General features: G+C 37.5%; 2 protein-coding genes across 2 annotated transcripts in view; one reads left to right on the forward strand and one right to left on the reverse strand.

The window, feature by feature from the left end:
- LOC135085025 (myb-like protein X) overlaps positions 1–19,033 on the forward strand; it is a 28,813-nt gene extending 9,780 nt beyond the window's left edge. Inside the window, exons 8-17 of the mRNA XM_063979807.1 lie at positions 6,139–6,295; positions 6,525–6,561; positions 9,713–9,877; positions 10,601–10,702; positions 12,129–12,263; positions 13,140–13,321; positions 14,649–14,775; positions 15,096–15,209; positions 15,749–16,383; positions 17,656–19,033. Of these exons, the coding sequence (XP_063835877.1) occupies positions 6,139–6,295; positions 6,525–6,561; positions 9,713–9,877; positions 10,601–10,702; positions 12,129–12,263; positions 13,140–13,321; positions 14,649–14,775; positions 15,096–15,209; positions 15,749–16,383; positions 17,656–17,715 (1,714 nt within the window). The 3' untranslated portion in view covers positions 17,716–19,033. The remainder of the gene's footprint in view (positions 1–6,138; positions 6,296–6,524; positions 6,562–9,712; positions 9,878–10,600; positions 10,703–12,128; positions 12,264–13,139; positions 13,322–14,648; positions 14,776–15,095; positions 15,210–15,748; positions 16,384–17,655) is intronic.
- Positions 19,034–21,422: 2,389 nt separating this feature from the next.
- LOC135085024 (translation machinery-associated protein 7 homolog) lies at positions 21,423–25,616 on the reverse strand. The gene is made up of 3 exons (XM_063979806.1): positions 25,504–25,616; positions 22,554–22,676; positions 21,423–21,736 (listed from the first exon to the last, which is right to left on the reverse strand). Exons 2-3 carry the CDS (start codon positions 22,674–22,676, stop codon positions 21,665–21,667), a joined length of 195 nt encoding a protein of 64 aa, XP_063835876.1. The 5' UTR covers positions 25,504–25,616; the 3' UTR covers positions 21,423–21,664.
- Between the last annotated feature and the right edge of the window lie 2,104 nt (positions 25,617–27,720).

Genomic DNA, 27,720 nt, shown 5'->3' on the forward strand with positions numbered 1-27,720 from the left:
AGCCTAGTTCTAAACTTCATTTCATTAAAGGAAAGGTTTTTATCCCAAAAATGTGTCTTTACAAGGATCCAAAGTCACTTCTTTAAAAAATAGGTAGTTACGCTATAGCCATATTTTATGACTATAAAACTGTTATGTTGGGATTAATCGCTATCCATCTGTTAAAGAGGACACTTTATTTGGTTTTATAACCATAAAAATTGGTCTAATTGATCCCAGAGGTGAGCCCAAAGTGAGGTCTATTTTCAAGTCGCATTTATGGTATATGTTAAGGCCGGGTAGCAGAGAAAATGGCGAAAATGAGGTTTTCATTTATCATTTTTGAGGTACTAAACTTTAAAATTAAAGGCTAAGATTTTTATTGGGCATAGTTGAGGATATTTTCTAGGGCTATTAACGGATGGAAACACGATTTGATGAAGTTGACTCGATAGAATAAATTCCCAAAGTTACCTCTATTCGTTTTCTATTTATGGTTTTATTTTTAAAATAAGCGATTTGAGATTCTAAATCTTTTACTAAACTAAAGTTCAGAAATAACTTGAGGGCTTTTAACGGATGAAATTTTTATATTGCGTCTTATTTAGTTACTATGTTAAAAAATGTGGAAAAAATCGTCCATGACGGCTTGGACAATCTCAATCAGTCGCGCGGTGGCGCTTACGGAGGACGGACGCGTGTCAGTTTTATGGCCGTGACAGTTCGCGATTTGTCAATATTTTTGACAATGATGACTTTGATGAGTCACAGTATAATAATATCAGTGCTACTGGAGAAAGCTAAAATTTTTGATAATTAAGAATTATCAATTTTGTCTACCTATTGAAATTTAAATCGTTCGCATCCTTTTAAACGAAGACTCTACTCATGATACATACCTCATGGTACATTCCTCAAATATGAGACAAAACCAATGAGCTAAAATTACATTTTAATAGTACCTACATACAATCGTCTTACACTCTTTAGAAGACACTGACACTGATACAAATAAATAATAAAAAATTAGGTCAGTGGGTCAAATATAGGGGCAGCTGCACGTCACTGAAAGACAATTCTGTTTACTCGGCATCTGGGCTGGAGAACATGAACCCTTGTTTACAGATGCAGATGTAAATGGAGTTATAACTGGACAAATTTTACATGAAATGTGTAACATAAATCAGTCAAAAGACACATACATGGAATACCAATAAGGTTGCGGAGGGAAAGCTACCTATTATAAACTAGCGGCCGCCCGCGACTTCGTTCGCGTAGACCTCGTTTTACCCCCGTTAGATATCATGTTGATAGATGGCGTTTCACGGCTTCCCCCGAATGAATATTTACGAACGTCATACAGTAGTTTGTCCAGCGCTGTAGATTTTAACTAATGACGATAGGTAGATGGCGCTTTTTAGACACTTCTTATTTATATATTGAAATTTATTTGTCATTTATATTGTCATAAGTGTTAGCCTATATGTTAATCTGGGTTATAAACAATAATACTGTAAAGTTTCAACAAAATCCGTTCAGTAGTTTTTGCGTGAAAGAGTAACAAACATCCAGACATCCAAACTTTCGCCTTTATAATATTAGTAGGAAGTAGGATATTTCACAATCCAAACTAATATTTACTATTTAGCATTTACTTACAGTAAATATTAGTTTGGATTGTGAAATGTTTAAAATAAAAAAAGAATAAAACAAAATAGGGTTTTAAATTACCTATCTTTATCTAATTTATAAAGAGGTAAAGTTTGTGTGTTTGTATATTTGTTAAATTGTAAGGGGTAATCTCGGGATCTGCTGAACCGATTTTTAAAAAATCTTTCACCAATAGAAAGCCACATTATATCTGAGTGTAATAGGTTATATAAAAACCGAAAAACTCTACCCGGGCGAAGCGGCGGGCGGAAAGCTAGTTTATTTATAATTATGTACGAGCATAATTATTAAAGTCTAAGTCAAACATTCTTTATTTGTGTGGACCTATATTAACGAGAGGTTACAAGGCGTCAAATATTTCAAGAAAAAAATTAAAAACTACACTCGACATCAAATAAATCGCACCTCCCGCGACAAGCATTTTCAAACGTATGCTTCCCCACTTCCCACCAATATTGGCACCATTTGAAAGCCTAGTTCTAACCTTCATTTCATTAAAGGAAAGGTTTTTACCCCAAAAATGTGTCTTTAGAAGGATCCAGAGTCACTTCTTCAAAAAACAGGTAGTTACGCTAGAGCCAACTTTTATGGCTATAAAACTGTTAAGTTGGGATTAATCGCTATCCATCTGTTAAAGAGTACACGTGAGATCATTATTTGGTTTTATAACCATAAAAATTGGTCTAATTGATCCCATAGGTGGGCCCAAAGTGAGGTATTTTTTCAAGTCACATTTATGGTATATGTTAATCATTTATTAAGAAATTAAATGTGTTTTTCTTTAAGGATATTTATTGGGCTTTCAAATAACACCAATATTGTTGGGGCACCATGATTGTGTCAGAAGAAAATCGTTAAAGTTCGCGTCGCGGAAGGTGCGGTTTATTTGATGTTGAGTATATTATAAAGCTAAATTTTGCTCTCATGGAGCCTTTACCTACTCTGACAAATCAAGACTTAAAGAAGAAACTAATAATAAAACTATTTAATTGTCCTGCAATGAAAAGCTTGATCGGGTACAACACCTCAAGTTATTTTAGAACTTGATTTCATTAAAAGACTCTGAATATCAAATCGCTTAGGTATCTAAAGTCAAACGATTCTGAAATGTCAAGTGGCATAAAGTTGGGACCCATTAAGATAGTAGCGCCCTCCTGTCAATGACATACGTGGAACATTAGAGTATTGGACAACTAGTAAAAATGCTTTGTCCTAAATGACTGACGGATATCGTAGAGACCTGAAAGTTGGAAGGTGTGTTCTTTGTATGACGTAGGCATCCGATTTTCCGAAATGGGGTCATGAAATGAAGTGGGTGAAAAAAGGGGGCAAAGATTGTATGGGACAGTGATTCTTTGGTTCAATCTACTTGAAATTTTGCTTAACAATTCCTTAATATTATAATTCATGACAAACATGTGAAAGGGGTAGAAAGTTATTTTGGGAGTCATTTGCGTCGAAGTTGATATCAATACTATACTGGTCATCACAAAAATCGGCCCACCTACGTTTTACAGGAAAACTCGTTTCTACTGACACAATCATGGTGCCCCAACAATATTGGTGTTATTTGAAAGCCCAATAAATATCCTTAAAGAAAAACACATTTAATCTATACTTATAATAAATCTGTAGAGAGGTCAATTCTGTACATGAAATATATTTTCAAAATAACTATCAGGGGGTGATTAGTGATCGATACTGATGCCAAAAATGCAATCAGTAAAATTTTTGTCTGTCTGTCTGTCTGTCTGTCTGTCTGTATGTTCCTTATAGAAACAAAAACTACTCGACGGATTTTAACGAAACTTGGTACAATTATTCTTCATACTCCTGGGCAGGTTATAGGATACTTAAGAATTCCCACGGGAACGGGAATTAGCGGGAAAATCCTTTTGTATGAAAAATCTAAACCGCTTAAGTTAGACGCTTGAAATTCGGCATTCAGGTACCTTAGTAAACTAAAAGCTTAGTTACAACAGGATATTGCAAAATTCCCACGGGAACGGGAGTTAGCGGGAAAAAACATTTGTATGAAAATCTCTAAACCGCGTAAGATAGACGCTTGAAATTTGGCATGCAGGCACCTTAGAAAACTTAAAGCTTAGTTACAACAAGATATTGCAAAATTCCCACGGGAACGGGAGTTAGCGGGAAAAAAAATTGTATGAAAAAATCAAAACCGCGTAAGATAGATGAAGGGGGTAAAACTTGATCCACGCGTACGAAGTCGCGGGCGGCCGCTAGTTTCCTAATAAACGATTAACATTTTATACAATAAATGTGACTTGAAAAACTTGAAAAAAGACCTCACTTTGGGCTCACCTCTGGGATCAATTAGACCAATTTTTATGGTTATAAAACCAAATAATGATCTCACGTGTCCTCTTTAACAGATGGATAGCGATTAATCCCAACTTAACAGTTTTATAGCCATAAAAGTTGGTTCAAGCGTAACTACCTATTTTTTGAAGAAGTGACTCTGGATTCTTCTATAGACACATTTTTGGGGTAAAAACCTTTCCTTTAATGGAATGAAGTTTAGAACTAGGCTTTTAACTGGTAATATAGTATAGTAATATTGGTGGGAAGTGGGGATGCATACGTTTGAAAGTGCCTGTCGCGTGTGGGTCGATTTTTATGATGATCAGTGTAGATACTTACTGCTTTTGATTTAATTACTTTTTATTTTTACAAGTGTTTGATAACTCCATGTCAGATTGCAATTAATGTCAAGTGAAATCTCAAATTGAAATGTCTCAATCTCAATGAGGAGGCTCTGCATTTATTCCTAGAATTCCCCTAACACCGTCAAATTACCCTTTCGAATTCAAGACAGTGCAGTTTCCCATCAAAATCTGCTTCGTAATGACTATAAACAAAGCTCAAAGTCAAACTCTAGCAACCTCCGCATAAACTCCCATGAGTGCTCAGAGCGGGTGCCTGCGCCAGGTAACCGCGTGTGATGGTCATAGTGATTTTCGATACAGAGCCCCGTAATACGTTGTACATAAATTATGGAAAGAAAACACCCAGACCAATACAAACAAATATGTATGCAATTTTAGTATGATATTTTTATTTATTAATAAACAAAAAGACTGAACAAAATTGATGCGTGTACTGATTAATGTAATTAACCACATGCTAAGTTTCGTGAATTGCAACAACTATAATTTATTATCCAAGCTCTAAATAATCGCTACTACGAGTAACTGATCATATAATGTTTTTCTGATGAACTGATCATTAAATGACCTACCGATAGGTCGGGTGACGTAATCTTGAAATTCTTTTGGCCGGCGCGGAACTTCCGGAAGGTTGGGTGATGCCACGCCTCTTTGAACCGTGTTTACTTTGGCAGTTATATTTTATATTTATTCGATTCTAAAATATATTCCCAAAAATTCTGAAAGGTGTTTTAATTTGTATCACTTGGATATGATTTGTATTAGAAAGTGTTGTGAGTGTGACGCTTGAACGGAAGGAAGTCAACCTAACCTAACCAACTGGTATTTTTATACTGTGTAGCCGCGAGAGCTCTTTGGCGCGTTGTCTTCGGCGAAGTATTGCGCGCGCAGATTTTGACAGCGTGAAATACCTACTTTAGCAGAAATACCAAGCCTTAATCATTTATTTAGAAATAAAATGTATTTTTCTTTAAGGATATTTATTGGGCTTTCAAATAACACCAATATTGTTGGGGTACCGTAATTGTGTCAGAAGAAAATCTTTAAAGTTCGCGTCGCGGAAGGTGCGGTTTATTTGATGTTGAGTATATATCACTCGCTTAGATTTTCCCATACATTCTGATAGTTGTCAAAGTCCAAACATAAATGTAAGATGACATATTAAGATGCCTTATTATAGCTGAAGTGCTTGTGTGAAGATCATCCATCTAGGTGCATTATTCTAAGTTAACAATATTCAACACTAGCGGCCGCCCGCGACTTCGTACGCGTGGATCCCGTTTTACCCCCTTCATCTATCTTACGCGGTTTAGATTTTTTCATACAAATGTTTTTTCCCGCTAACTCCCGTTCCCGTGGGAATTTTGCAATATCCTGTTGTAACTAAGCTTTAAGTTGACTAAGGTACCTGCATGCCAAATTTCAAGCGTCTAACTTAAGCAGTTTAGATTTTTCATACAAAAGGATTTTCCCGCTAATTCCCGTGCCCGTGGGAATTCCTAAGGATCCTATAACCTGCCCAGGAGTACGAAGAATAATTGTACCAAGTTTCGTTAAAATCCGTCAAGTAGTTTTTGTTTCTATAAGGAACATACAGACAGACAGACAGACAAAAATTTTACTGATTGCATTTTTGGCATCAGTATCGATCACTTATCACCCCCTGATAGTTATTTTGAAAATATATTTCATGTACAGAATTGACCTCTCTACAGATTTATTATAAGTATTAGATTATAAATCCATACGGGCAAAAGCTAGTATGTACTGTAAATCATTATCTTCTCTCTACTTCTAGATACATAGACGAACAAACAGAAGAAAACGCCACTCTACCCTCCCCGCTACCCAAAAAGAGGCGCGGGGCTTCCCCCACTGCTGAAAAAGAAAAGGAGAAAGAGACAAAAGAAAAAGCCCCTGAAAAGAGCGGGAAACTGTACAACGCTGTTCCACAGGTAATATAAAAAAGTTGTTAAGAACAGTTGAAAAGTAGTATTTTTTAATCTGTGGTCGTTAGTGTGAACATAAGCGTTGCCAATGTATATAATTGTTTACTTCTCGTTTACAAAAATAAATAAGTAAAATGATGTACTTTTTGGTACTAAAAAAATATATTGCACAAATAACAAAAATTTCGAAAAAACAAAAAGATTTTTTTGATTTGAACAATGTTTTCTCTTACAGTCGGAGCTTGAAGATCTGAAGGAACCGTTCAAATCGGGTAAGTTATCTGTTAAAGGCACATATCTTGAAAAATACTTACGATATTATAAATTTTTTTCCGCATTTATTTCCATTTAAAATTATTTATTTTTAATTCTTTTCCCAAAAAATTAAAACCTCATGTTACGTAACCTGTTTGCGTCTTAATTCCATGAACAAAAAAAACAAGCCACTTACTAATTTAAAAAAGAAAGTGTGCAGCGCGTTCGAAATTTGAATTTCCTCTCGCTCTTCAAAAGCGCGCGCAACTCGATACAGACAACACTAATTTTGTGTTTCGAAAAAAAAAAACATTTTTATAAATTAACGAAAACTTAACTGAAATAGCTAGTGAATTTAAAAATAATTAAGTTTTAGTCATGGAGGATTTGTTCAGCCAAGATATTTTCAGTCAGTACGAAGATAATTTGATGGTTTCACCAACTGTAGACAGTGGTAATGATGTTAACAAAGACGATACTAAAAAGAAGGATGATTTACAGATGAATCAAGGTAAATATATTTTGAATACAATGTATATTGCTTTACAATATTATTTCCATTTATCAATAGGTAGTAGGTACTTATAAAAGAAAATTATTTTTTCTCGAGTTCGTTCGTTCGTTTCAGCCAAATGACGTCCACTGCTGGATAAAGGCCTCCCCCAAGGTTTTCCACAATGAACGGTCCTGTTTCTCGAGTTCAAGGCAGTGTTTTGCTCTATCATAAGTATGTATTATCTCGTTGATAGTCGTGCTTTTTTCGCGTTTGCCGGTTCAATTCCCGCATGGGCCTAACGAGTGTTATGAGATGATTTGTTTAGTGTAAGAGATGAAACAATTTTTATTATTTGAATGCGTATTTTAATGTGAATAATAATAATTGGCATTTATGCGCGATTCCTAAGAATGGAAGTAATAGACTGTAACTTCATTAAAATGTTCGTAGTGTACAGTCGACGGCGGCGCATTAGACGATGTTTTCGTTGTAAAATAAATAAAATAATGCCTATTAAAACTAGTTAGGAAGCCACTGTGTAAAGCTTGATGTGCCATTACAAACATTGATGTGTTTCTTGCGTCTTTTGACTAAGTACTTTTCATAATAAATGAAATATTTCATCTAATGGTACTTAATCGTATATTTCTGTAATCTACAATGTATTTTTAATCATTCACAGATGATAATAAGAAAACAATTGAAGAAACACAAAATGACAAACCAAATATCAAAATAATACCAACATTTGGCAAACAATCTCAAAATAAAACAAGAAATAAAACCCAATCGAAACCTAAGAAGTTTGTGCCGCCCACTAAAACAAATAACAAAATTGATACTGAAAATTCTAAATCTAATGCAACTCAGCCTATTTTAGAAGATACAACACAAAATTTGTCCAATAAACATTTTGAAGCCAATACATTTGACCCAACATTTGCCAATTTTGATGAAACTTTGACCAACATAGATCCAATCGATAATTTTCAACATCTCACTTTGGACATAAATCCTGTTTTCAACGACAATTCAAACACCACAATAAACGATCAAGAAGTGGCGAAAATACAAAATATTAACAAAGCAACAACGTTATCTGGAATATTGACTGGTTCATACAATATTCTAAACAACGATGATTATAATATTTCGTTGCAAAACACTCAAAATTCTGATAAATCCGTCCAAAATTTGACACAAAAAACTAACTCCATATGCTCTGTAGCGTCTCTTAAAGTATACAAAGATTTGGACGCGAAAAGTTTTGAAATGAAACCTGAAAGACCACCTACAGAAGAAGATTTCTTGAATTTATTCAAAAGAAATACTGAAATTGATAACCTAAAACCCGTCGTAATGTCTATAGAAAATGGAGATATGGGTTTTAATATGAAATATTCTGATTACGTTAAATCTCATCATTTAGAAGATGAACAAAATGATGAAGTAAATGTGACTGTGGAGAAAATTTTGCAAATGTACCCGAAGGAAAATTGTAATTTGATTAAAATGAAACGAGGGAAGAAGAATTAAATGTGATTTAGTTTGTTAAATAAATTCGTTTCGTTAATTTAAATTGTTTTTGTTTATTTCAATGTTGCTAATGTATTTAGAACTAGCTTTCCGCCCGCGGCTTCGCGCGCGTGGACCCCTGAATCCTATGTTTTTCCAAAATAAAATTTAGCCTATGTTACTCGTGGATAATGTAGCTTTCGAATGGTGAAAGAATTTTTAAACACGGTCCAGTAGTTTTTGAGCCTATTCATTACAACCAAACAAACAAAGTTTTCCTCTTTATAATATTAGTGTAGACAAGATAGTACCTAATAATAATATCTATAAATTGAAAGGAAGTATACAGTCTATATTAGAATAGTGCTCTAATCTAAATCGATCAAATCGGGTTGAGGAATTTGATTGGTGTTTTTTTTTTTTTTCAATATTTAGACCCATCTAAAGAATTACAATGTAGTCTGACAGATTGAATTACGAAGATCTTGCGCCTAACTCAGTGCCTGAGGTATGGGATCGGCTCGGGAGGGTGTTTTTGTGACGTCATACGTCAGTGAGACTAGATCTCCTTCAGATTTATTTGAAAAATCTTCCTCTCTCCTAAAATGCAGTGCCCGACAGGGTCCATAATTGTATCTTACCTACTTTACCAATATTTGGTTTGTCACGACATATTGTCAGTGTCACCCCTCCCGTGCCGCTCCTATACCTCAAGGACTGACTTAGTTCTGAGCTAGACCTATAGACCTACAGTACTTCTCTAAAATATACATTACTAGCGGCCGCCCGCGACTTCGTACGCGTGGAAACTTCCAACCCCCGTTTTACTCCCTAGGAGTTGAATTCTGCAAAATACCGTCTTAGTGAGCACCAAGTTCTAAAAGGAACCCCTATGCAAAATTTAAGACTCCTAGCACTTGTAGTGAGTCAGTCAATCAGTCAGTGACCTTTCGTTTTTATACAACTAAAAAATACTAAAGCCCGGTCTGTGAGCACGTAGAATTTTGTCGCGCTCGCACACTCACTGCGGGCGCCCGTCGCATAGTCGCGACAGCAATATAATTACGCGCGAGCGATAAGGATGGGTAGCTTGGGGTCATTGAACAAAATTCTACGTGCTCGCAGACCAGACTATAAACGAAATGATTCTCCAACAGAGGACCCGGAGAAAGACAACATCCTAATAGCGTACTTGCCGTCGGGACAGTACGTAGGGGTGAAGCTTTTCCAGTCCCGTCCCACCAGTTTCAAGAACGACTCGTCTCGCCTACAGTGGGACAAGCGGGCCGCCTCTAATGCGCTCACTCTCAAACTGCAGTTGGGTAAGTGTCAGTCGGGACAGTACTTAAGTATAATGCAATGCATCTGGGACAAGTTGCGTCCCACCAGTTTCAATAACGACTTGTACCGACTACTGTGGGAGAGCGCGCTCTCTCAAACATCGGGACACTAAGTATGGCACTGTCCCAGTAGCTTTAAAAATTACACGTCCCGTCTACAGTAGGACAAGCGGGCTGCCTTTAATGCTCTCACTGTCAATCTGCAGTTGGGTAAGGGTGAATCAATCAGTACTTTACATAGGGACAGTATGTCCCACTAGTTTCAATAACGATTCGTCCCGCCTGCAATGGAACTAGCGAGCTGCTTGGACGCAGCTGTCTTTCAAACTGCAGTTAAGTAAGTGTAATCTAAATCGTGTACACAAGGTGGACAGACGAACTCATAAAGGTAGCAGGAATGCGCTGGATGCAGGCCGCTACCAACCGGCCAATCTGTAAATCATTGGAGAGGCCTATGTTCAGCAGTGGACGTCCTGTGGCTGCAATGATGATGATTTGCCCACACAATCTGTCATCCCCTTTGTTCCGGGTCCAATGACAATTAACTTCCCCCGGTACAAACTTGGCCTTCACTGGTTGGGTTTTTGTTGGCGGTCAAGCTGTAGATCCTGGCAGCACAGGAGTTGCAGCGGTGGTAACGAGAGGCGGGAATAGTCCCGATTGCCCACACAATCTTGTTCAAATAAAATATTTTTTTGTTCACAGAAAGGGGTCAAATCACTCCTCTGTCGATTCAGGCACAACTGGTGATGGATCTCAACCTCACTGATGAAGAAAAAGCTGCCTTAGACAAGGAGAGGGAAACTGGTAAGTTTGTCCATACTATTACTTAACCCGGCGAACTTCGTACCGCCTATGTTCATCAGAAATTATGTAGGACTAGCGGCCGCCCGCGACTTCGTACGCGTGGATTCCGTCTTACCCCCTTAGGGGTGGACTTTCGTAAAAACCTTTCTTAGCGGATGCCTACGTCATAACATCTACCTGCATGCCAAATTTCAGCTCGATCCGTCCAGTGGTTTGGGCTGTGCGTTGATAGATCACTATGTCAGTCAGTCACTTTTGAGTTTTGTATATTTAGATTTTAGACTCTTCTGGTGAAAGAATTTTTCAAATCGGTCTAGTGCTATTGGAGCCTATTCAATTTTTTAATTCAGTCAGTGCCTGGGGTTTGAGAGCAGCATGGGAGGGTGTTTTTGAGACGTCAAAGGTCAACGAGACTTCAGCTATACTTTACATTTGTATGCTCTGTCACGTCATAATACACTCAACATCAAATAAACCGCACCTTCCGCGACGCGAACTTTAAAGATTTTCTTCTGACACAATCATGGTACCCCAACAATATTGGTGTTATGTGAAAGCCCAATAAATATCCTTAAAGAAAAATACATTTCATTTCTAAATAAATGATTAACATATACCATAAATGTGACTTGAAAAAATACCTCACTTTGGACTCATCTCTGGGTTCAATTAGACCAATTTTTACGGTTATAAAACCAAATAAAGATCTCACATGTCCTCTTTAACAGATGGATAGCGATTAATCCCAACTTAAAAATTTTATAGTCATAAAAAATGGCTATAGCGTAACTACCTATTTTTTGAAGAAGTGACTCTGGATCCTTGTAAAGACACATTTTTGAGGTAAAAACCTTTCCTTTAATGAAATGAAGTTTAAAACTAGGCTTTCAAATGGTTCCAATGTTGGTGGGAAGTGGGGATGCATACGTTTGATAAGTGCTTGTCGCGGGAGGTGCGATTTATTTGATGCCGAGTGTATGTCAATGTTACCCCTCCCGTGCCGCTGCCATACCTCAGGCACTGACTGAGTTTAGCGCTAGACCTAGTACGTAGGCCCTTTTTAGGGCACTTAAACACGTCCTAATAAATCTTACCTTGCTTAATGGCTGATTTACATGTAGTAAGTAGTTAAAAAAATCATTTATTAATCAGTCAAAAGCAGTCCATAGTTTGGTTAGTAACAATTTGATCTTAGAGACTATGTTAGTTAAGTGTTTAACTTAATTTTAAGTCTATATCCAAACTTCAAGCTCTTAACGTTTACTATGAAACTGCTTGTCAAAACGTGTCAAGTGTCAAGCCCTGCCCACCAACTTGACAGAAAAAATAAGTTAAAATATAGTTGCCTAATTATCTACTTAACACGTGTAAATCAGCATTAAAATTAAAATCTTACATTTTAACTGAAACGTTTTATTTTTTGCAGAAGAGAAGAAGTCTCGCGTACAGTTCCTCAAGACTGAGATGAAGCTGATAGAGTTAGACGCCAAGATTAAGACGTGTTTATGCTTGGAGAAGGCAGACACTGAGCTGTGTTTAAAACTGCTGGATGAGCTGATGGGTATGTAAAATTGTAAATAAAAAATATTATGTCAAGTAGTCCTTCAAGTACTTCGTGACACCCAAAGTAGGCACAAACTTCGCAACACCACTTTGTTACAATATATTGTTTTAAACTTTCATGGTCAATTTGTCACTTACAATTATTATTACTAACGGGATTGCTACCGGAGAATTAAACAAAGTGTAGTTCCGCGGTCGGATACTGTAAAGCAGTCTTTCCCAAAGTGAGCGATAACGCCCCCTTGTGGGCGCTGCAGGCTTAAAGGGGGCGGTAAGAGACCCAGAAAAAAAATCGGGATGTTGTGTAGAGGTTTGGGAGGTGTCATCTACTAGGAGGACTCTTAGACATCGACTGAGCTCGACTCTTGACTACAAAAATGGGGGGCGCTAAAAAGAATTTATTCTCAAAGTGGCCAGTAGACTAAATAAGTTTGGGAACCATTGCTGTAAAGTGTTGTGTGTCGAGAAAAAATAGTGAGTTGGTGAACGGTGGTACGGGAGGCAATAGTAATAAAAGACTGCGAAAGAGGGTAGACCGACATGTCTGCCCATAACATCTCACCCGCAAGTTTCCTCAGTTACTCCGTGACCATGGCGCTTGCAACAGTGCCGAAATATCAGAAACTCAAAATTAAGGTACATGGTAGCAATCCCGTTAGTAATATTAATTACCTCTTTGTTACAATTGAAATAAGGTTATGTTGTCAACTTTTTGGCCACTTTGGGTGTCACAAACTATTTGACGCTGACTTTACAACTAGCATCTGGTTGCCAAGATCTGTAATACGTGTGACGATCGACTACTCAAATCTCTAAGAAGAGATTTGTATTTGTAAGTCTTTAGTTCTTACTAAAAAACAATTCTTCCTTGCAGAATTGGACATAAAACCGCTCATGCTTCTCAAACATCCGACCTGCTTGGAGACGGTGAAGCGTATGAGGGCCTACGTGGGCAACACGCCATCCTGGGACCTCAGCGAGAGTGCCGCGCTGGTGTTCGGCAAGCAAGCGCACAGGATCCGCCGCCAGGCCGACGCCGCCTACAAGAACGTCAAGGTAGCGCGAGGACTATTTTTACCGCTCTACTGTGGTCGGGTCACAGCCCCCACTGTGGTCGGGTCACAGACCCCCACTGAGGTCGGGTCATAGCCCGCTACTGTGGTCGGGTCACAGCCCCCACTGTGGTCGGGTCACAGACCCCCACTGAGGTCGGGTCATAGCCCGCTACTGTGGTCGGGTCACAGCCCGCCACTGTGGTCGGGTCACTGCCCGCCACTGGGGTCGGGTCACAGCCCGCCACTGTGGTCGGGTCACAGCCCGCCACTGTGGTCGGGTCACTGCCCGCCACTGTGGTCGGGTCACTGCCCGCCACTGTGGTCGGGTCACTGCCCCCCACTGGTCGGGTCACAGCCCCCCACTGGTCGGGTCAAAGCCCCCCACAGTGGTCGGGTCACAGCCCCCACTGTGGTCGGGTCACAGCCCCCACTGTGGTCGGGTCACAGCCCCCCCACTGGTCGGGTCACTGCCCCCACTGTGGTCGGGTCACAGCCCCCACTGTGGTCGGGTCACAGCCCGCCACTGTGGTCGGGTCACTGCCCGCCACTGTGGTCGGGTCACTGCCCGCCACTGTGGTCGGGTCACTGCCCCCCACTGGTCGGGTCACAGCCCCCCACTGGTCGGGTCAAAGCCCCCCACAGTGGTCGGGTCACAGCCCCCACTGTGGTCGGGTCACAGCCCCCACTGTGGTCGGGTCACAGCCCCCCCACTGGTCGGGTCACTGCCCCCACTGTGGTCGGGTCACAGCCCCCCCACTGTGGTCGGGTCACAGCCTCCACTGTGGTCGGGTCACAGCCTCCACTGTGGTCGGGTCACTGCCCACACTGTGGTCGGGTCACTGCCCCCACTGTGGTCGGGTCACAGCCCCCCCACTGTGGTCGGGTCACAGCCTCCACTGTGGTCGGGTCACAGCCTCCACTGTGGTCGGGTCACAGCCTCCACTGTGGTCGGGTCACAGCCTCCACTGTGGTCGGGTCACTGCCCACACTGTGGTCGGGTCACTGCCCACACTGTGGTCGGGTCACTCACTGCCCCCACTGTGGTCAGTCTGTTATCTGCGGGGAGTCTAACGCCCGTATTCACAAACATTACTATGAGGTATCACAGCGCGCGTGGACGCACAGGGTGACACACGAACCTATCGCAGAGCTTTATTCAACGATGTGTTCGATTTGCTGCTTCACTTAAGCAAGCATCGTTTGTAAATACGCGTGTTAATAATGTGGCTTGTGACATTGTGGGCGGCCCTTGACTTATAAAATTATCACTCTCACGGGATTTTGCAACAGAAATACTTTTAGTCTCTGAACGTCAAGTTTGTCAACAGGAGCTGTTCGTTACCCCAGAAGGTCTGTCTTTCTGGGAATTCTTCTCAGAGCGGGTGCTTCAGTTCAAGAAAGCAACAGCCAAGCTCACCGCAGACGAACTACTTGAATTGGTGCACGAACCACTAGGTATGTGTTATCTATAAAAGCGAAAGGTCACTGATTGACTGACTCACTTATCACGAAGTCTCAGAAACTACGACTCACGCTGAACTGACCCACCAAACTCGATGACGAGGGCGCTACCATCATTCAACTATATGGTTTCCAACATGGCAAAAATCTGAACCAGCGATCCGGTATTGACGGTGGCGCCACGCTGTCAATGTCATGGATAGGACAGTTCAGTATATTGGAACTATACATAATTGCACCTCAGATTTAAGTTATTTTACAAACTTTTCATTGAACATAGTTTATCAACTAATCGTTTATTTCTTTCAAAACAGAGATGACGATGCCCACTTCGCACACAATGAAGTCATCAATAGAGGCCGCCAACGAGGAAGAAGCTAAAGAAACAGAGGAGGAAGAATCCACGGCCAAGAAGAAGGGAACACCAGGTAATACTTAATCTAAATTTATAAAGGCGAAAAGGTCACTCACTCACTCATCACGAAATCTCAGAAACTACAAGTGCTAGGAATCTTAAATTTTGCATTGGGGTTTCTTTTAGAACGTAGGTGCTCACTAAGACGGGATTTTGCAAAATTCAACCCCTAAGCTGGTAAAACGGAATCCACGCGTACCATGTCGCGGGCGGCCGCTAATATACAAATATTCAAACTACAAAAATATGTAAAATATTAGTTTATATTAGATATACATTTTTTATTACATAGCCCGCAATTTCAATTCTGACATATTTAGTAGGCAGGGCACATAGCTCGTAGAACTGACGGCCGTTGGGGCAGAAAAGTTCTTTAATCGTGACCATCTCCCATTCGGTGGACCGACAATCTGGTAAAGGTCGCGAGAAGCACTTTTATGCAGACCGGTCTAAATCTTTGGGGGAGGCTAAATTTGATAGCACTACACACAAAAAAATATAAAAATGTTCAAATTAAGTAAGGTATTAATTAAACTTTCCTTTTGTCCTCAGCTAAACCAAAGAAAAACGCAACCACCACTCCGTCGAAACCACCGCTAAAGCGACAGTCTTCTAGGAAGCAGCAAGAAGAAAAGGACAAAGAAAAAGAGCAAGAAAAGGACAAGACTGACTCAGAAGAACCGGAAGACGAACAAAAACCGGAAGAACCGGAGAAACCGGAAGACGCCGACACCGAAGACAGCCAAGACGAAACCTTAGCGGAAGTACAAGAAAAAGAAAAGGAAAACTCAGAGAAAGAGGCTTCGAGCAGCAAAGAGTCCAAAAGTAAAGACAAAGAACAAAATAAAAATAAAGAGAAAGAAACAAACAATAAAGAAGCTAAAAAAGAATCCAAGAAAGATTCAAATAACAAAGACAAAAAAGAAAATGGGAAAGAAACTAAAAAGGAAGTTGCTAATAGTAAGGAAGCTAAAAAAGATACTAAAAATAAAGAAAAGGAAGTGAACGATACGGAAGAATCGCCGGAAACGGAAGCTGAGAAAGGAAGCGAGACAGAGAAAGAGAAAAGTCCGAGTCCGAGTGATAAGGAAAAGAGCGAGAAGAAAGATAGCGAAGAACAGAAAGACGATAAAGCTGAAGACAAGGACAAGGAAATCTCGGAACCTCGAGCGAAGAGATCAAGAGAGGTAAGTTATTTCATCATCAGGTCATTTCTTAGAGATATACAGGGTGTTAGGTAAATGGGTATATGAGCCGACACTAGCCCATGTTAACATGGGCATATAAATGGTATGGTGAATCAGAGTCAGATATTTGATATCATCATTTTATTTTTTTAAATTTTCATACAAAATAATTTTTATAAAATCCGATTTGTATGAAAATTAAAATGAAGATAAACACCCTGTAGAGAGATGCCAACTAATGCGCTAAGTTCGAAACTCAGTGTCGCATTAGAAATTCACGCACACAAAGTAATCAAAATATGTGCTCATTATCCACTACGGCAGGGATGGCGAACCTTTATGTCTCAACGTGCCACTTTTCCGAAAAAAATGTTTGATGTAGTCATAGACGTGCCATCAAATAACACCTAATGCTATCAATGAGGGGTATAGATAGTACAAGTTAAATTTGGTGATTGGTGGCGTGCCCTAAATATTGTGGCGCGTGCAGGGATGGCGAACCAATGGCACGCGTGCCATTGGTTCGCCATCCCTGCACTACGGTATCAGTACTCAACATTCGAATAATCTTTAGTACTACGCAAGCAATTTAAACTGTTTACATTATGACGTCGCTGCTATCATCATTGCTGACGTGAGCAATGTGTTCTGTTTTTGGGCATATTGCTGCGACACCGGCCCCGCCCCCTTGTCACATCTCCCTTTAGTTTCTGTGAACTGCACTGTCATTTAGTATCCACTGCAGGAGCACGACCCTCTCTAATGTACCAGAGGCAAATGGAGGATTTGGTCTACACTCCCCACGCTGGCCAGACGGGTTGGGGAGGCCTGATGTTCATATTTGTCCCTTAGTCGCCTCTTACGACACCCACGGGAAGAGTGGGAGTTGTCCTATTCTACTCTCGGCTAAGATTAATTTAATTGGATCAAAAAATCAGCCGTTTTCAATCTTTTATTTGTAACAACTTTTTGAAGTGTTATTTATTTTCCAAAAATTTTGGCAATAAATGAATGGAATATCAAAATAATTCCATACACTCTTAAGAAGTTTCTCTCTTTTATTAGATATTGCTATTTTTACCTGAGATAAACTGAGTCCATATTAGAAAGGCGCTGGATGCAGGCTACTTACTGCCTAAAACCCAATTTAGAAATCATTGTGGGAGGCCTATTTTCAACAGTGGACGTCCTGTGGCTGAAATGATGATTCATTTGCCAAAAATACATATCTCACCTTCCAACAATGACCAATTTATTTCTATCCATTTTCAGAGCAAGAAGACTGAACCGCCGCCTCCAAGGTCACCAGCGAAAAGAAAGTCCAAATTCTAGGTGTTGCCAACAGTGAAAAATAAGGATTTTATTTTTTTACTAGCCCCTCAACGAGGACGGATGTGGTACGAACTAAATCCTAGCTGATAGTGTATAAATAAATATGTTAGCTTTTTATGAACTTAAAGCTCAAAATTAGTACATTTTCTGAGTCCAATTTGTTTAAATAATTTAGGCTAGCACCTACTGAGCAATTTTCCTGATTTGGTTACTGACAGAGTTAAATTATGTCTTTAAAATTCACTGTTAACACCTGTGAAATCACTACATAAACATAAATAAGTCTTACTAAAGTGGTTTGAGATTGTTTGAAGTATGTTGCTGTATGTCAGCATTCTTCGGGCTATATACAGGTTGCTTATTTTTATGTGTGCAATATAACAAAGCAACAAAACTTAGAGAAAATCTAAAATGACCTCTAGATTTTAGTGTGAAATACTTTTAAACAGATAATAACAGGTATACCAATTCGTATTGAATAAACATGTTAATATGTTATTCAAAATATTGTACACATTAAAATTAAGAACCTGTATATCAGTATAAATGTAAAATTGACGAAACTACATCTATACAAATATGTGTAAGGATACAACTAAACAGTTGAAAAATAACTTCGTAAAAGTATATTCAACTACCACTTTATTTCTACAGCATGAATAGATTTTACTTTTATATTTTTTGTTTTTATATTTATTTTTGACAACAGATTTTTATTTTTTCTTTGGACTGCTTGTGTTAGTTTACCGTAATAGTATAGTTGAAAATTTATAGATGTTTTAAATCCATCACAAGGCTTTTTATATGATTCTGTTGTTCAAAAATGATAAGATTATGAATCGGTTAAATTTTCTCAAGGCTAAAGATTCCTGGCTCTTGTCTAGAAAGATTCTGTTAACAATATTAATAATAATTATATATTTACTCACGAGAGACGCTGTCTACTTGTGTGTCTAAATACAATCCCAGATATGTTTTTTACGATCTGTTGAATCAAATTAACGTCACATTTTGCAAGCAAGGAAAATTTCTGCCTAGATTATGTGTCCAGGGAATCCCTTTTTTAAATTAGACTACCTGAAAGAACAGGCTTCCAAAAATCTGATCAAGAAAATTGTTTTCTAATTTTATAGTTAAAAATACTAGTGTATTTTAAGTAGATATATGACTTGTTCAAGAATACATTAATTTTGTAAAAGAAAATTAGCAGTAAGCTATGGAAAGTACATCGTATTAGCATAAAATTTATATCATCTTAGTGATACTTTAGATTTTAACTCCCATTGTAAATACTACAATAAATTACTCGTAAAATTAATTGTTTTATTTCATTACTAGGTTTAACTGTGGGTTAGTTAACTCTATAGATCGTTTCGTCCAAGAAGACGCGCCCCACCATTCTTCCGATAATGTTTGAGTGTTGTCGGTACACGCTAAATTATTCATGAGTGCACACGCACACTCAATAATGACGCTCGGATTGCTCGGATCAAATCCCAGCTCCCGCGCTTCCGTCGACCAAGTATTGGTTGATAGAGCGCGTCTTTGTGGATGAAAAAAAATAATTAACTTATCTACATTGTCTACAATAGGTAGGTATCCCTTTATGATGATCTTGACTATTCACAATTAACAAACTTGCATCGACTGGGGGTCAAGAAACGTAAATATAGGAGTGCGGTTCATTTATTCATTCATTCATAACACCTGTGGCTGAAATGATGAGCTCAAAAACTGGACTTAGTCATTTTTAGCATACCTATGTTGTAATAATGTATTATCATTGATTTAAGTTCAAGGTCTTCCAATAAAGAATGAAAACAGTATTTTGTAGGAATAATTCAACATTTATTTACATTTTAAATAAATCTACGCCTGCGTTTGCGGTTCTCGCGTGGATACATTCTTAGTATTTTCTTCGCGCACTCTTCAGCTTCTTCTTTAACTGAAATAAAAAAAGTTATAATAATGAAAAATAGTAATAATAAATATAACGACCACTTAAAAAATATAAATAGGTAACTTGAAAAATCGGACCTAAAGCGGGAACCGAACCCACGACCGTTCGCTAAAAAATAATAATAATGATAATCCCTTATTGGTTGGACAACTTACATTCTTCATCATCTTCAAATTCTTGTATTTGTCTGCTAAGCACCCTCATATCAAAACCCACCCCTGCATATTCTGCATTCAATAGCAACCCCATGCATTTGTTTTCAAACATAAAGGGGGTAGTCGGAGCATGATTTCCCCTGAAGAGATCAAAATACCCTTCCCCCACTGGGATTTGGTGGTTCTGTCTGTATTCTTCATTATTATTACTACAACTCGGTTTTTGAGTTACTTCAACTGTTTTAGTAACTTCATTTTCAATTGTTTTATTAACGTTTTTAAAGCAATCTGTTCTTGCTTCTTCTTCAGTTATGAACTCGAAATCAGAAGAATTGTATCCGCTGCAAAAATCATCTGATTCACTGTCTGAAATTATTATTATATCTTCTTTTGTTTTTTTACAACAGTCTGGGTGAACGTTAGCAATATATTGTATTTGTGGACTTATTTCGATGGTAATCTTAGGTTTTTCATCTTGGAGGTTTCGAGACGCAGTTGACTGTAACGATACAGAATCTATTTCTGATTCTGAATCTTCAGAATTTAGAACTATGACATCTTTTTCATTAGTTTCCCTTTTAAAGATTTCTTTTATGCTGTTTACTGTTATATCTTTTTCAATTTCTTTACTATAAGCGTTAGATATATCTTTTTCTATTACTTTGGAATCAATATCTAGGGGCATATCAACGTTTTGTTCAATATCTCTCTCAAAAAGCTCTTTAAAGTTATCTAATTCAGAAAAAGGATCTATGTTTAGATCTTGTATAAAATTGTCCAGTTCTTCCATACCTATGACTAAATCTAGATTATTTATTTCAGGACTGTATGATAAATGTTGACCTTCATTTAAATTATTCTTAAGCATGTTAATATTGTTGCAATAATCATTAGGAAATGTATCTTCTTTGTATGGCGAAAGGTATAAATTGTTTTGTTCTATTATTATTTTTCTACATAAACACTGCAGAGGGAGTGGTGAAGTATTGTTAGTATCTTCTATTTCAAATTTCTTGATATTTTCCATATTGGTTATTTTTCAATAATATTATCTGTAACAGAGAAATATGGGAAGAAGGTACATAAGTAGACTAGGTACTTATTTTATAGAGTATCAAAATAAAGGTAACTTATTAATGAAGATGGGATGGGAATAAAGCAGTTTCTGTTCAGTCAACATGTTTTTATTTACATAAAGTTCTTAGCTGTTGTGCTAAGTAGTTATTACATCAACGCTCATTGAAATCTATAGATGTTAGTTAGGTCTTAGGTACATGGTAAATGGTCATTTTACAACAAAAATCTTAATTTAAACATCTTCCTTACCTCAATAAATCCAATTCGATAAAATAATCCACTCTCTAGCTAGACTTGTGTGAAGGTAAGTTTGAACTTTGAAACTTTTTCAGATTTAACCATCAATAACATGAATTTAATTTTATTAGTAGAATTCAATATTTTTTGTAAAATCATCCAAAAGCGGGAAACAAAAATAAGCCAAAAACTTTTTGACAGTTCTCTTTTTTTTAAAATAAATGTGATTGATCCAAGGAAAAGGAAAAAATATTATTCAGATAAAAATAAAAAAACAATTTGGCTTTTAATATTTTTATTTATTAAACAAATGCATTGCCTTAGAAGTTAAAAACATTGAGTTACAAAACTTTCAAGCCAGTTTTGGCAGTGCAGTTTAATTTTAAGTTATGATGGTCAGATTAACAATGAAAGATACGTTTTTTTTAATGATTCGACATTTTTTCTGCACTATATTAACATAGATCTTTAACATAAAAATTTTACATCCTATAAATACAATGGAATAGTAAAATTACGGTCACTTCTTCCCCGACTTCTTTATTCCGCCCTGTGTAAGTGGACCTTTTTGAGAGGCTTTAGATTTTGCATCCTGAAACAAAAAAGGACATTATAAAAAGTCATAGACTATAGTTTTTTATACTTATTAGAGCCCCGATTACGGTAATTTTTAACGTCTCCAATCCAGACGCGTTTCTGATTCTGCAATACGATTGGTCAAAACAGCTGACGTACGCCAGCGTAAACAGCGTACGTCAGCTGTTTTGACCAATCGTATCGCAGAATCGATGAAGCGTGTCTGGATTGTAGACGTTAAAAGTTACCGTAATCGGGGCTCAGTTGCCACCACTAGCGAGTGACAAACAAGACCTTACCATTACCTATTCTACAGTCATCCTAGTGAGTGCAAATGTGATAAATCTTCCTACCACATCAACGCAGTTGGCGCGAAACTTACTCTTTTGTTTGTGGCGCCATAACTGGTTGATTATGCCTCTGGTAATAACAGGGCTTTTTATATTCAACTAAGATTTACATAAGACTGAAGTAAAAAAAACTTGATCTAAACAAGCAAAGATTGACTTTGCTTGAATTTCAATATTTAAATCATACACAGGAAAAAATCAACAAGTCACTAGCCAGATTTAAAATTGCAATTGATGATTTCTTGCAATACGGACCTTAGTTTAAAGTCCGGTCGCCGAGCAGATAGAATTTCGTCCATTGACCCCAAGCTACCCATCCTTATCGCTCGCGCGTAATTGCGACTTTGCGATGGGCGGCCGCAGTGAGTGTGCGAGCGCGACAGCAATATAATTACGTGCGAGCGATAAGGATGAGTAGCTTGGGGTCATTGGACGAAATTCTATGTGCTCGGTGACCGGACTTTAGAAAGAAAACATAATTACCTGTAGGGCCTTTTGTTGTTCCTTTAGCTTCTGTTTTAGAGCTAGGTCATCGTCGTCAAGTTCCCTCGCCTCCTTCTTCGGTGCCTTCAAGGGTTTCTTCTTGCCTCCCTCACGGCCAGACATCTGAAGTCATAAAACAAAACATGTTATTAGCAATGTTGTATTCAACAGTTGGAAGTAAGATAGCCAGCTCCTCTGTGTTTAAGGATTCTCCTTAGGATGCCCCTTAAGCCTAGGCGCAGACCACCGATTTTTAGTTGGCCGATAATGAGGGCTATCGTTTTAGCGCTCACCAGTTAGCGCCACTGTAGAGTAAGGTCCTGTCACTTGCTAGAAGCGAAGACAGTGGCGCCAACTTGTGAGCGCTAAAGTGGTAGGAGGCCTATCGCATTTGCACTCATCAAGATGGCGCCACTGTAGAGTGAGGTCCTGTCAATCGCCAGGGGTGCCAACTGTTAAGTATAAAAACGATAGCCCTCATTGGATTGGGCTGTTCAGTATGGACATGATAGTATGAAAGCGCGCACATTACAACGATTTGGTATCGATCGGCCGATTTTTCATACAAATTAGAATCGGGCTAAAGCTACCTTTGTTTATTATTATTTTTGACGTTCATAAGTGCCAAAATATTGGTCAAAACTGAATAATGTTTTGGGTCCGTGGCCGAGTCCCCCAGTATTTGACGCACCGGTGGTGGACGCCCCCGATTTAAATAAATTTAATATCATATTTTTTTCGGCTTTTGCACTAAGTACAGTCAACGAAAAAAGTTTCACAAGCCAATTATTATACTAAACTATGCATGTTTGACGCTATTTATGCAATCTGGGAGCAAAATTTTAACCCAAAACCAGCAGTAGTAAGAAACAAAAAACTTTTGTAGGAATTATTTTGCATTTCATTAGATTCGTTTTTGTGTTTAATTTTACTGGCCTAATAAATATTTATTCGTTTATAAACATTTTTGTGCCTGACTGTACATTTGATTAAAAATTGCTTCAAATCGAATTTAACTGACCGGGGGCGTCGACCACGGGTGCGTCGAAAACTGGGGGACTCGGCCACGGACCCAATGTTTTAGATTTTGATTCCCAGTGAAGGTTATAAAAAAAAAAACAAAATCAAAAATATTTATTCAGTTTAGACCACAAGTGGCTCTTATGAACGTCAAAATGTAAATAATAAAAAAAGAAAAGGTAGCCCTTATGGGTCACTTTACATGTCTCCTTATCTTTTGGGCCCTACCAGCGTTAAAAAAGAAAGATAATATTATACCTCCATTTTTAAAATTTCTTAGGAACACTGCACTGGTTAGTTTTAAAACTAAAACTGCAACTAACAAAATAAATATGACACTCTTTACTTTAAAGAATAAGTATTGTTTACGTTAATGTGTTTTTTTCTCTATAATAGGCGGCTATTGTAATATCTTTGACAAATTTAAGAGATCATTTAGCAACATTGAAACTGCAAGGATTCACTTTGTCACGAACAAATTGAGCAATTGACATTGCAGACTCCTAATAATGTCTAATCATAATGACCTCACCCATACCACTTACGTCAAATATGACATACTTGCTTTTGTATACGGCTTTGCCTGCATTTTACCGTATGCGTCCAAAAAAACTAGGATAAATAAAATCTTCCCTGGGCTTAACAGTACAGCCCCCCTAGACAAAATATCAAATGTGACAGTTTTTATGTCAAAAGATGGTTAAAAAGCCTTTTGTATGGAGTTTAACGGATTCTATTTTTGATTCGATCAAAAAGTCCCACTGTCTTGTCTAGACCCGTTGATTTTCCCTGTATCTCAAACTATCTCTATCCTAAATATAAGCTGATGCCCGTTTCCCACATTTAATCTTTGTTCAAATCCGGATTACAACTGTCAAATTTAATTTAGTTTTAGATCAATTATCCAATTTTCGATGCGTTTACACTTAAATATTATTTAGTCTTATAAACAATAAATGAAAATGTAAAAACATCGAAACCGCAGATATTTTGACCAAAAACATATTGAAATTTGACAGTTGACGGACGGATTTGGATTAGGATTGACATCCAGCATTAGTGAGTTCAGTTTTTTTAAGTGTAAAAGAGTAACAAATATCCATCCATCGAACTGCACAACTTTTACATTTATAATAGTAGGATTACACTTACAATGCAGTACCTATAAATTATTTAATTGTCATTTTAGCAACCACTTAGCCCCAGTCAATTATGACGATTGAAGGCAAAATAGACAGTCAACTGATTTAACTGCCTCCCTAAAATTAAACTAAAATAAATAAACTACCTGCTGATTTATATCTTCACTATATTTTGAAATATTCAACATTAATTTTTAGATTTTCAAACTTTAGGGACTTAAAAAATGGGCAGTTTTATGTACCGGAAGCTTTTGACTGTAAAATTAATATTGCTGGTATCCACATTTAAATTTTGTTACTCACTATTTTACAAAATCTAAGGGTACCTACCTACTATGAATAATAATGATCAAAAGAAAAGTCTAGCCAACTTCTATCAAATTATTTCAACACACCAACCAAAAAATATATTGTTGATAACCGTTAAATTATTAGGTTTGACTGCTACGCTTACAGTTAGAAATTTCATCTACGTAGTTAACTTTGTATGAACTCTTTTTCGAATCATGAACGGATTGTGCTTCAACTATCACTGATCGTATGTTCGATTTAATTTAGCACTTCGCATAAACGATACATTAATCTGCAAATATATCGCTCTGAATAGGTGCATTATTAACTCACAAATTATAGAATCGTCAGTAAACTGATAACAATGAAAATAATGAAGTGAGTTTTCTAACCTAAACTTGTGTGCCAAAATCTCGAAATTTATGCATGTTAATAAAAATTATAAGCGTGAAACAAGAGAGCCTCATGAGTAAAGAAATATATTTGTAATTACTTACGTTTTTATTCAATTGAGAAGATTAAAATTAGGTTTTCAAGCGAAAAATCCCCTCTTCCGTCCGACGAGGATGCTCTTTTTTTGACAAGTGCAAATTCTATAGTCTGTGGACTCCACAGATATGGATTAGAGTAGATACAGCAAGTTGCTAGTCAAAGCGTGCCATTCCGATATGTCCAAATGGACATACATGGTCGAGTGATGTTCATGTAATCCGATTACAACAATCGGATACGATGATTTTACGAGGACAGTAGTACGAACACGGTAGGGAGAAGAAATTATTTACGGATTGAGTATTGTAATTAACAGCAACGAGTAACAAATATGTAATTAATTAGAATAAAGTAGCAGTAGAAGAATTATAAAACAAGTTAGATCAGTGATCGCGGAAGACAGAGTGCACTGTATAACGTCGAAATAATAATATACAAATCAAGAAGTTAGGTCAGTGATCGCAGTATACACTATTACTAGTCTATGTATACGACGCCCGAGATTTTGTCGTTTAGAAATATCTTCAAAACTAGATACCTGACTTAGCTTTATGAAAGAAAACGTATTGGCAAAACTACGCATTTTTACATTCATTAAAATTAAAAAGCTTGAGTAAAATAGTCTTTATTTTATGAAACTAGGTCATTTACTTACTAGGATATTTAAAAGTATGGAATTAAGTATGAATTACTAGTAGTACTATTTAACATAATGGAATAACGATCATTACTTTCATAAACATTAGGCACAACAAAAATATTATTTGCAAATTAATAATGTAGAATTGTAGAATAACGTCTACCGCTACAAAATTATTTTAATCCACAGTCAGACTAGCTATAAATTTAACAAAATATCAGTTTTATCGGAATTAATTAATTTTTGAATCGAGTCACACGATATCATTCGATGACTTTGCGAATGCAGTACGATGATACGATTACTTTTACGTTGCGGCAATCACTAAAATTCGCTAAAATGACATTAATGACGTTTAAAAAGTGGCACGCTCGGCTTCATACAATTTTTGACACATGCTGCATCTATCCATATCTGTGGTGGACTCTGTGGTTGCTTAGGTGGTTTCACAGATTATAAATAGAATGATAGATAATATTGTCTATGCTGAAATACAAGGTTAAGGTTAGCGCCCACTTGTCGTGTGCTTTTGTTTTCAATGAAGATTATGCTAATAAGGGCTAAACCAGCAAGCAGAGCACATTGTGTGGGTCTCTTAATTAATGGTAAGCCATTATCGCAGAGAAAAGTATTAATTATCACCGCCCATTCCCAAAAAGGCGCCGCGCGGCGCTTGTAAATAAACAAGTTTGAAAAACAAAAGTTTTGTGTATTGTTTTTAGGCCAGTAGAATTAAACACAAAAATGAATTAAATCGGAAATAATTCCTACAAAAGATTTTATTGCTTTAATGGCTTTATTAGTTGCCCATAAAGACTCTCCTAGGTTTTTGACTGGAGTTGTGCGTGGTGGGGGCCCCCCAAAGGGGCGCATTTTCGGACTTCCGGTTATACCGCGTAAAGGACTTACCCTATCAAAAAGTGGTCTTCCTGACCGTCGAAAGGCATTTAATCCTGCATTAAATAAGACCAAATTCATATGTTTTGGACAAACCGTTCTCGTGCAAATGTTCGGCAAAGTAGAAAATATGTGTATAATTAATGACCCTCTCCACGTCCAATAGCTCGTCGAAGGAGAGTCTTATTAATGGGCAACCAATGAAGCCATTAAAGCAATAAAATCTTTTGAATTATTTCCGATTTAAAATCTAATTCTACTGGCCTATTTTGTTGAATGTTTTTCAAAATACTTTCGCTGGTCATGGTGATCGGCCTAAGCGTGTAGAAACGCTATCATAGCGCAGGTGATCTAAAATAGCGGACCGAAATCACACCGAAATTGCAAAAACAGGGCAAAGCTGCAGGCAGGTACCTAAATCTTATTTTTTAAATTATTTAAATAAATATCTGTGGTAAGTACCTAAATAAATAATAATTACAATCCCTATTTGCAGGTATATTAAAGTGCATCACTCACTGGGTATTTATTTGTTACAAACATACAAAAGTATGAATTTTTCTCTTTAACATAATAATAATAATATGCATGTCACATTATTCTTGTATGTACGTTTATTGCATACAAAATATGTATGCCTTTTGTTGTTACTTCTTTATTTAAGTGTTTCCTAAGATCACACATA

This window comes from Ostrinia nubilalis, chromosome 27, assembly GCF_963855985.1.
Source record: "Ostrinia nubilalis chromosome 27, ilOstNubi1.1, whole genome shotgun sequence".
NCBI classification, from domain to species: domain Eukaryota; kingdom Metazoa; phylum Arthropoda; class Insecta; order Lepidoptera; family Crambidae; genus Ostrinia; species Ostrinia nubilalis.